This window comes from Takifugu rubripes, chromosome 21 (genome assembly GCF_901000725.2).
Source record: "Takifugu rubripes chromosome 21, fTakRub1.2, whole genome shotgun sequence".
NCBI classification, from domain to species: Eukaryota; Metazoa; Chordata; class Actinopteri; order Tetraodontiformes; family Tetraodontidae; genus Takifugu; species Takifugu rubripes.
The window spans coordinates 17,296,215-17,306,925 of NC_042305.1; the positions used below are offsets into that span (position 1 = coordinate 17,296,215).

At 50.5% G+C, this 10,711-nt stretch overlaps 2 protein-coding genes across 2 annotated transcripts; both read right to left on the reverse strand.

The window, feature by feature from the left end:
- Nucleotides 1-90: 90 nt before the first annotated feature.
- akr1a1a (aldo-keto reductase family 1, member A1a (aldehyde reductase)) lies at nt 91-2,595 on the reverse strand. The gene is made up of 9 exons (XM_003978908.3): nt 2,461-2,595; nt 1,582-1,679; nt 1,380-1,499; nt 1,152-1,303; nt 889-1,084; nt 755-804; nt 527-676; nt 303-462; nt 91-223 (listed from the first exon to the last, which is right to left on the reverse strand). The coding sequence occupies exons 2-9, from the start codon at nt 1,660-1,662 to the stop codon at nt 158-160; spliced, it is 975 nt and encodes a 324-aa protein (XP_003978957.1). The 5' UTR covers nt 1,663-1,679; nt 2,461-2,595; the 3' UTR covers nt 91-157.
- A 215-nt stretch (nt 2,596-2,810) lies between these two features.
- On the reverse strand, nt 2,811-8,966 carry dnajb5 (DnaJ heat shock protein family (Hsp40) member B5). Its single transcript, XM_029829315.1, has 4 exons — nt 8,718-8,966; nt 7,843-8,133; nt 6,620-7,260; nt 2,811-4,513 (listed from the first exon to the last, which is right to left on the reverse strand). The coding sequence occupies exons 2-4, from the start codon at nt 8,051-8,053 to the stop codon at nt 4,280-4,282; spliced, it is 1,086 nt and encodes a 361-aa protein (XP_029685175.1). The 5' UTR covers nt 8,054-8,133; nt 8,718-8,966; the 3' UTR covers nt 2,811-4,279.
- Nucleotides 8,967-10,711: the final 1,745 nt, after the last annotated feature.

A 10,711-nucleotide genomic window follows, 5' to 3' on the forward strand; every position in this document is an offset into this window, starting at 1 on the left:
TTGAAGGTAAAGAAATCTTGAGCTCTTTCTAATCAAATGGCTTCCATGATTGAACGTTTTCTCTAAGAACATCAGACAAACGGGCGCCAGTTTGATCCAAACTGCTTTAATGTTTAGAGCTTTGAAAGCTTTAATGTTAAATCCTTCAGGCGTTGCCTCAGTAAGCGTCATGGAAGGGGAAATGAGGATGTTCTGCGTCTCTCCACACTCGTCTCCCGTCTCTCTGTTAAAACAAAGCAGACTCCAGGCAGTTCCAGGGTTGATGTTTCAGCCATGGGGGGTCACCAGTGAGTCCAGCTCACCTCCACCGTGGGAATGATGAAGCGCTCGCTGCGGTTGAAGGACGAAATCAGCCTCACGTCGTCATCTGACAGGGAAAAGTCGAACACCTGGAGGTTCTCCTGGATCCTGGAGGGGGTCACGCTCTTTGGGACGCACACCACACCCCTCTGCACGTGCCACCTTCCAAAGGGAATAAAAGCCCTCACCCCATCTATGCGACGCCCGAGGGGGTGCTCTGACCTACCTGAGTATGACCTGCGCGGGGGTTTTCTGGTATCTCTGTGCGATGGCGCCCAGTCGGGGGTCCTGCAGCAGGCGGGGGTCGTGGGCAGAGGCCCAGGGTCTGTCTCCACTGCCCAGAGGACTGTAGGCCGTCACACACACGGACACTGACCTGAAGCACAGCAGCACGTGCGGTCAAGCACATCTGAGGCAGGTAAGAGTGAAAAAACAACAACACTGTTTTACTTACTGACAGTAAGACAAAAGGTCTGTTTGGGTCAGATAAGGATGACACTCCACCTGTGGGACAGTAAAAAACACACACACAACTGACAAAAAAGCCACTTAAATCTTGTTGTTGTGTTCCAGAACGTCACGCTCCACCTGGTTGACGACAGGTTTGTGCTTGGCTATGCTGATGATGTCACCGGTTTGCCTGGCGTTGAAGTTGGACAGTCCAATCGCTCTGACCAGGCCTTTGTCCACTAGTGTCTCCATGGCAACCCAAGTATCTCTGTAGTGCGTGTCTGAGTAACAGATACTTCCATCCTCCCGACGGGGCATCAGCTCCTTCCCTCGCCTAAACAAAAGAGACTTGGAGCAGCGGCCGCGGGTATAAAAGGAGAGGATTGTGCACAGACGCTCACTGGAACGCCATGGGCCAGTGCATGAGGTACAGGTCCAAATGGGACAGGCCCAGATGGGTCAGGCTGGTCCTGCACGCTTCCTCAACATCCTCCGGGTGGTGTTTGGTGTTCCACAGTTTGGATGTCACAAACACCTCCTCGCGGCGGAGACTCTGGAGGAGAGACGTCGCACCAAAATGCTGGAGTCCCTATTGAACCCAAGGTCGCCTCACTCGACCGGCTCCTCACCTTCCCGGGTCCGACCCTCAGAGCCAGGGCCTCTCCCACCTCCCGCTCGTTGCCGTACGCGGCCGCGCAGTCGACGTGTCTGTAACCGCAGTCCAAAGCTGCCAGCACCGCCTGCTTCACCTGACAACACAGGGACACACACTCTGTCCTTCGACCCTGTCCTGAAACATTCTGGTCCCGGGACAAAGCCCGCGGCTCAAACCTGTCCGGGCGCGCTCTTCCAGGTCCCGAGCCCGACCGTGGGCATCCTCCGACCCGTCGACAGAGTGACGAAGGCACTCATGCTTCAGCGGGGAAGTCCTGACGGGCGACAGAAAGTGGCAGAGACGCCTGTCAGGTGGCTCCATTTAACCCTGCAGCAGTGGACCGGTCACCATGGTAATGGAGTCCTGGTTATTGATTTACACTCGTGTCTGAATTCATTAACCGCTGAACTGACGTGCGCAAAAGCCACGGTCGTCGTGTCTGCAGGCGGGACGTTTGTCTGTCCAGCAACAAAAACGGCGGAATCTTAGCTCGCATGTCAATAAGAGCACGAAACTCCAGAGACATAAAAACAATAAAAAGAGTGATGTTGCCAGTTTAACCCTGGTGGGCAACTTTTTTGGATGGATGCTGGAGCAACCGTCCCTTGTTTCACCTGTGCACAAGGCAAATTGTCCAAACGTGGGGACAACTGCACATGACAGGGCTGGACAGTAAAGTAGGTCACTTGTCTTTGTCAACCCAACGCACGCGGAGTCCGTGACCTGTGGTCTCGGAAGCTGTCTCGCCTGTTTACTGCTGCAGCTCTGAACCTGCGCAGGCCTGACACACGTGCACGTACAGTGTTCACCAACGTGGGTTCGATTAAACCTCTCTCAGCCCTGAAGTCCACGGTCACCTGGTTGATTTGGTGATATTCAGGACCTGATTGCTGTCCCAGATCAGTCACCTACTATATATATATGTATATATGTGTGTGTGTGTGTGTGTGTGTGTGTGTGTGTGTGTGTGTGTCCATATTACATCAATGTTAAACCTCTTAAAGTTGGTAATTAAATGCTGCGTCGAATGTTCTGATTTTTTGATTCTGTCTTACCTGTGTCCACTCTGCTCGTCACGCTGGTTCTAAGCTGCAGGGTTCTGCACATCTGCATTTTAACAGGCTGAAGTCAAAGTCTGCTGTCTTTTTTTTCCCTTTTTTTTGGCAAGTCATACTGATGGAAACTGTCCAAAGTCCGCCCAGTAAAGTTCGGCACAGCTCGACACATTCTATCCGGATTCTGACAAGCATTTCCCCCTCTTATTAATCATTATTCACGCAGCCGCAAATGAGCAGCTGGATGATATCAGTGACCAACCGTCATGATTTCACGTGAGAAATATGATCCTCGCCATCAATAAAAGGAAAAGTCTGGCAGGAAGCAGATGCGTTCCAGACAATTGGACTTTTTTGTAACCCCAAATGATTACTCATACAAAAATGTTGGATGTAGAGGATAAATCTGTCCTTGTTCTTATCTCCTGTTCAGAGTTGTCAGACTTATATGTCGAAGTACCAGATTTCAGACACTTAAAGACTTCACACATTTGGTTTATTTGTTGCGATTATGGAAATAAAAACCCATAAATACTGAAAGACACGTGTGCGCACTGGTTTTAGCCACAGTCCAGCATCCCCACGGGCTCGAAAGATGCTTCACCACCTTTTACGGCCTAAAAGTGCATTTAGAATCAGGTGGCGTTCAAAGGCTTTCCTTCGTGTGGGATAAACCAGTGACGACCGGGGCCGTCCGCACAAACCAAGCTCATATGTACAGTACGTCGTTTATCTGCTGCAAAACTACAAAACCTGTTTCCTAAACAGGGTTCTTCTACGGATAAAACTGCTGTAAATTACAAGTTACAGAAGCACTGTTCAATCATAAAATGAGGACCCCAAAGAGCCCCCCCGCCAGAGGTTTACTGTTGGCACTGGTCACAGTAGCACCGAGACGTTGCCTTCACGCGGCACAGGAGAAAGCAGAAGAGAAGGAACAAAGCTAGTTCTCCCAGAGAATTTCATTAACTCCTCCTCTGGGATGTTTAACCTGTGCTTGTTTGGCACTTAACAGGAGAATATAGACACGGTTGTTTTTGTTTTTTCTTTTAAAAAAAACGTTCACATGCAGAACGCCAGGATTAGGGATTTTCTATTGCTTTCCAAGAGTCCCACCCTGAATGCCGGGTGAATGTTGCACATGATCGTATGGCTGGTACAATTTTTTTTAAATCTGGGCGAAGGCACCTGTGTGTTCCTCCAGTCCGGAGGAGCAGCACAGCTCAGAGAAGGAAAGCACCCATCTTATTTGCACTATTACAGCACCTGATTGTCATTTCCAGATTTCCCCCGCGCAGCTAAAATGTGCCGTCGTTGTGGAGGGTGAAGGTGAGACGAGTGTGCACGCAGCGACTTTAGGGGGACGGGTCTGTCCGAGCCGGGAACAGCGGGAAGGCGGTGGTTTAACGGCGGCGTGAGCCAGCGGCGAATGCTCCAAAAGCTGCTGGCCCGCTCCACGCCTCCATTTGTCATTAGCTTTTTTTTTCAGACTTCATTTTTATCATGACAGCGTATAACAACTACTGATAAATCCGTAAAAAAAACAAAAAACATTAAGAAACGAGCCCAAAACACTTGGATTCCGGGCGCTTCTTAGTGTTTTTGGGTCGAAAGACCTTTTTAGGAATAACATCTGTCCTGAAACGAGCGCTGATTGTGGAAATCTTCATCCGCTTCCCACTGAAAAGTTCACAGAAACGAGTGTGTTCGACGCTGCATGCATCAACATACAGGAAATTCTACATGGACGCGTCTCAGCTGGCAGCTTTCTGGTCTGGGTCCAGAGTCTGTGACAGCAGAGGGCCTGGGGAGGGTCACCCTACGACTGGGGGAGGTGCTGTCTGATGATCTCCCTGGACTGAGGAGGGATCCTGTCGGGGAAGTGGACGGAAAACTCCACGATGAGGTCACCTCGCTGTGACGGGTTCTTGGGAAAAGGCAGGCCTTCCCCCCTGAGTCGCTTCACCATCCCCGGCTTGATGATGTCGTGGCAGGGGAGGGAGATGACGCGGTTTTCCAGTGTGGGAATGCTAACGGTGCAGCCACACAGAGCCTGGAGAGGAGAGGGGGAGCGTTAATATCTTAAATGGCAAAGCTGTGAATAGGTCAGTGACTTCATGTTCCTGTCAGCTAAAAACATGAAGTTTATCAGCCCCCAGCCAGTCATCTGACTTCTATATGTTGGTTCAGTCTGAGCACGCTTTACACGTGTGTGTGTGTGTGTGTGTGTGTGTGTGTGTGTGTGTGTGTGTGTGTGTGTGTCGCTCAGTGGACTAATCTTAGCAACAGTCGCATTCCCGGGGCTAACGAAGAGAGGCAGGAATTGGCTAAGCTCATAAATATTTGGAGGGCTTGTCAAATCAGCTGGCAAGTGAAAGCTGACGCGCGCGCACACACACACACACACACACACACACAGACACAGACACACAGAGCGAGCCTCATCCCTTTATCACAGCGCCTGATGAATCAACTGTGAGTGTACATGGCACTAAATTAAACCCGCCGCCCTATCACGACCTATTGTTCCACTCTCCAGGATCACTGCGGACAGTAAAATCCTCTCAACTGTGAATGAAGCTCCCAATGAATGGAACTCGTTATATTTATTATCAAAGACGAACTGGTTGTGTCATAAATTGCTCAATGGAATAACACCACCAAGCAACGGGAAGACACAGAGGCAGAACCTAGAAGGGAAAGAGTCACAAAACTCCACGTTAGCGCGACGGTGCTCACAGGAAGGACCAACACTTGCCTTCTCGTCTTCTCTGGTCTCTTTTTTTAAGGAACACACACGGACAGATGACCGGTGCAGCTGTTTCGGAGAACGGACACAGTTTTCCAGTCATGACATCAGCCTCCTCTTATCCACAACACACAGACATTAGAGGGTGATTTAGCCCGTGACTGTGATACGGGCTATAACGATCACTTCCCTTCACCAACACTGGTCCTACACACACAGAGATGGGTTGCCATGACGCTGGATACACAACGCCAGCTGATCTGAGGTCCCACTGATTACATAAGCCTGACAAGAAGAAACGCACACCGAGAGCAGCTTAAGTGTCCCTGCATACTGGAGGTGTTACAATAACTGTTCTAGGCACCAAATGTTAGAACTCTGGACAAACCTGACCAGCAATAAAGCCCAATGTGTCAGCGACCTTCAGCATCTGGGCCTGAGCCATATTTTTTATGAGTAATCTGTAAACTCACTTGGGAAAATACGGATTAAAAAGTGCAAAATTTGGCTGTATGAGGCGGCAGAAGGTGAAGGATGTGGTCACCGATACTGAGGTGACGGCTGAGCTGAGGGGGGCTTGGAGCATCCATGGAAAAGAGCCGCTCAAAGCCTACCAAAAATAAACCCCTGGGAACAAAGGAGACGCAGGTGAAAAGCAGAGCACTCGGCTCGGCTGTGCTGAACTACTGTCGCAGGCTCCTGAAGCTGGCGCTGCTTTTACGCCTCTTCGGGGAACCAGGAGGCAGCGGTAAAATACGAGCTCGCATTTGCTTTGGATCCCGAATCATCTGACCCACTTCCCTACTATCCCCCAGATAACAACCCCCCCCCCCCCCATCCTGGTCTCAGCTTTACTTTAGCTGCATCAGAGTCTTATCATCTGGTTCCTCTTATAGAGCCGAGCCGTGGGAGGTGTGCAGAGCAGCATTAATCACTGCAGCCCCACGTCGTGCTCAACTCCGCCGTGTTGACAGCTGTTTGTGCTGCATTTGGTCAAGAGCTCCTAAACTGCTCGAATCAAACGTCCCCCCGCCCACCCACGCCACATCGAGTCGTGGACCCGTTGCCCTCCCGGGAAAGGTCGATAATAACAGACGTTCTAAACGGGCCCGCTGGCACGTGATGACCCCTCGCTGTCAGATCCCTGAATGCCGCGTGCACTCCTGAACTCGGGGAGCTTTGTTCCTGCCTGACTGCGCGCGCTCGTTTATGGGTGTGAGTAAAGCAGCCACGAGCACGTCCAGGCTGCTGGGTCGCACCAGGACACCATATTCCTGCTGCCTCTTTCACGCTGCGGTGAAGTATGTTCACACACACACACACTCACACACACACAGCTACAGCAGTGAAACCGGCTACTGGAATGAGACAGTATGGAGAAGTTCAAAGGAAAAAAGGGGATCGACGCACCTCTTTTAACGTGATCTTGCATTTATAGATAATGTTGGAACCATCTCTCTTGAAGTGGGGATGTCCCTTGTCCTTCAGCACGAAGGCTATGTCGGCAGGAATGTTCTCGGGGGTCTCGTCGCCCTCTTTTGGGAAGGTGATCTTGGTACCTTCCTTCCAGCCCTTTTTGATGACAATGTTGAGGATCTTGTCTTCTGTCCTCATGCTCCGTCCATCGGGGTTCAGCCGGCGGCGTGTGATCTTAATGCGCTTGGTGCAGCCGTGGAAGATCTCCTCCAGGGAGACCTTCAACTCGTGGACCACCGGGGGGTCCTGGTGCTTTGGTACAGTCCCCAGGCGCTCCGACGGCACGCCTCTCCTCCTGCGGGCGTCCCCGTTATTCACCCCCCCTGGGAAGCCAAAGTGTCTCCCGAAATGAGCAAAGGGGTCTTCCTCGTCCATGTCCAGGTCTGTGTCATGGTCAGTGTGGAATGAGAACCCATTGGAGCGGCCGTGGCCGCGGTTAGAGCCAAAAAACATGTCGAAAGGGTTGGACCCGCCGAAGAAGGTCGCAAAGGTGGCATGGGGGTCTCCATGGAAGGTGTAGTGGTGTGTGGTGCTGCCTGGAGCACCAGAAGAGCTGCTGCCTCCTGTCTTTAAACCTGGAAGACAAAAAAGGGAACATCTCACCTTCCGCGTCACCTGTACTGAGTATGAGAGCCAGCGTTTCCCTGTTTTCCTTCTTTTTGGATGAACATTGCGTTGTAGCCTGCCCATGATAGCCCCACAGTATAATCTGGTCAATGATACAGTATGAACACCCTGTAGACCCCCCACGTGGATGACAACAGAGGGGAGCTCGCGTAGGTGGGAAGAATCCCACAGCATTGTTGATTTTCCAACCGTGCTGCTGCAGGAAGTCATAACATGCCAGGTTACTCCATCCAACACACAAACAAACACCAAAAAACACCTTCACAGCTGCTGTATATGAACAACACCCCACTAAACTAAAGCAGCCCCTGCTACTTATATGGCACACTAGAAAGATGGTTTAAATAGTCCTAGCCGCTAACACAAACACACGGAGACACACGTCAGCTAAGCTAGCAGCTGTTGGGGCCACACCTATCAACCTTTGTCCACCCTAAAGAAAACCCGTTAGATGCTGGGATGCTACTGAATGACTTTAGGTGAATTCAGCCGTCTCAACCCTCTTCCTCCCTCCCTCCCTCCCGTCTCACCTTCCTCTCCCAGCTGGTCATAGACGGCCCTCTTCTTGGGGTCGCTCAGCACCTCGTAGGCCTCCGCGATCTCTTTGAACTTCTCCTCGGCGTTGGCGTCCTTGTTCTTGTCGGGGTGGAAGCGCAGCGCCATGCGCCGGTACGCCTTCTTGATCTCCTCCTCGTTGGCACCCTTGGGGATGCCCAGCGTCTTATAGTAGTCCTTCCCCATCTTCGCGCACAATCACACACCTCTCTGGACTGGGACCCCCCCCCTTCCCTGCCCTTGTGAGCTCCAGCTGTGGTCAGTCACTGGTGAGAATGGGGAAGCACAGGGCCACAGTTAGGGGGGGGGGGGGGGGGGGGTGTCTTATAATACAGTCGCTGACCACAGCAACAGACTATATCCGCCCTGGCAGAGCAGCAGACCGCTCGGTGGATTCCTGTGCAGACCGTTAAAGCTGGAAACTGATTTAAATAAAGTGTTGCTATGGTGACGTGCTTTCCTGCACTGAGGTAGAGTCAGACAGGATGCAGAGGAATCCCCTCCATCAGTAAAGCCACGGGGCTGCACCAGCAACTCTTGGGATGATTTGAAATGAGAAACTGTGGCGTGAAAGTGTCTGATCAGTGGTGCAAATGGTCAAAGCAGCTGAGGGAGTCAGACAGCAGAGACACTGCAGTGGTCCGGAACACCATCCAAACTGACACCGCTTCTCGAGCAGCACCCCTCCAGTAGGGAAATCTCCTATTATTATAGTAGTCGTTATTATTCTAGGGTTCCCACAACAGATTAAAAAAAAAAGACATGTAAATTCCGGGGTTAGACATCTTGGGCCAGTGATCGGACAAAGCGAGTCGACGGCACAAGCAAATCAAAACCCAGAAAATCCTACCGGAATGACGAGGAGCAGCCGGATTCATGGATTCATGGTCGTGCTCGTCGCTGCTGCTCTCCCACGGCCATCGTGGATGTGTCCGCCTCTCCGCCACCGCCGGCTCCTTATAAACGTGACGTCAGGACGCGGCGAGGATCACGGATCGGAAATAACCGGTGAGCGCACCGATGACGTTGCATCGGAAAACGTCGGGCAGGAATCCGTGCGCGCAACCTGCAGCTGTCGCTTCAGTCACGGATCCGCCGGGAAAGTTGGGAATGTCGGTCCACGTCGGCGCGTATTGGAAACTGTGGTTTGAAAGAGTGTGGGATTGCGGATCGGACGGGTTAACCCCTCACAAACCCACGTTCAGTTGACACTAAATACCTAATCTTGTAAATATAATAACATAAAGTAAATAACAGAAGAAATAAAATCCCAAAATAATCCAACATACCCCTGACCTGCAGCCACCAAGGCTGTGGTGCCTTCAAGTGGCAAATGAGGCAACAAAGCCTAAAGTGGCCTAATGAGCAATTCTGAATCACCATTTCCATAACACACTGTGGGCTCTTGCTTCTCTGCAAAGGCCTCATCTTCAAGACGCACGACATTTATGTCGCCACTTGAGGTCTGAGTCACTGTTGATGTTTAACTGCACAAAACTGTACTTTTGGAAAGTGGCAAAGCGCTCCGGTTTTAATGTGAGAAGCGGGGAAAAAAAGACAAATGAAGACTCATTTTAGGCCTGAGTCACCATCCCTACCGACCCGGTGAAGAGGTGTGAGAGACGTGGGTGTTCTCAGTGGAGGAAGCTGTCTGACACACACACACAACACACACACATGCTCTCCTGCGTGCACACGAAAGGTTCAAAACAATGGGATTGTGCAGCGAAGTCCCAGAGAAGGAGAATGCACGGGGACATTCCCGTGTGTCCAGCTGAGCGCGTGGTTTTGGCAGCAGGGTGGAACAAGTGCAGCTGTCCCAGAAGAGCAACTGGTCAGCAGTGAGGTGTTACCCCCAACCAGACTGTGATACACTCAGGAACAACAGCCATTACTGCTCCAAAAGTCAGGCTAAAACAGTCTTAAACTGGGCTCAGTAAACTAAATGTATCTGCATCTATATGAAGCAGACTGGAAGATTAGAGTTGAGCGGCTCGTAATTACCCCGACAGACAGGTCAAAATAATGACAATCAGTCTGGAAACGGGTAGAATTGGGTCTTTTTCTACAAAGACGTCTGAACACACACACACACACACACGCACACACACACACACACACACACACACACACACACACACACACACACACACACACACACACACACACACACACACACACACACACCTACAGCAGTCAGACATGTGAAACCGGCTGCTGAAGGGAGACAGTACAGAAACATCAGATGCGACACCAGTGCTGGATTGGATCATTTCTTATTCTAAAGCCACTCTAACCAACAGTGATTTGTGATTTGTGGGTGTATCTACAACCCTGTCAGTCAATAAAAAATCTCATGATTGTAAATGAGCCTTCTGACTGGGACGTGTATGCAAGAGTACGTCGCCCTCCTACTGGCCTCCCAAAGCTTTAGTATTCATTTTTAAAAATTGTATTATTGTGCAGTTATTGCATCTTTACTAGCTTTTGTATTGGTTTTTATGCTCTTCTGCTAGTTGCTTATTATTTTCAGCTCTTAGGCTGACTGGGTTGTATTTATATACAACATAAATGAATATGTATTGGACTGGATTAGAATATAATCCCTTAATTAACTATGATACCTATTAACTATGCACTAAAATGTGTCTGAAGAGGGCAAACTGGGAGATTGTTGGTGACGGCTGATCCACGACACGGCTCCACGTTCTAATAACCTTGAAACAACTATTTCTGACCTGATGATTGGTTACCATAACAACAATGGGACCTGCCAGACACTGATGTGTCTGACACAGTAATCCAAGCATGGAGACGAGATTACTGTGCTGGTGGTCTGTAAGG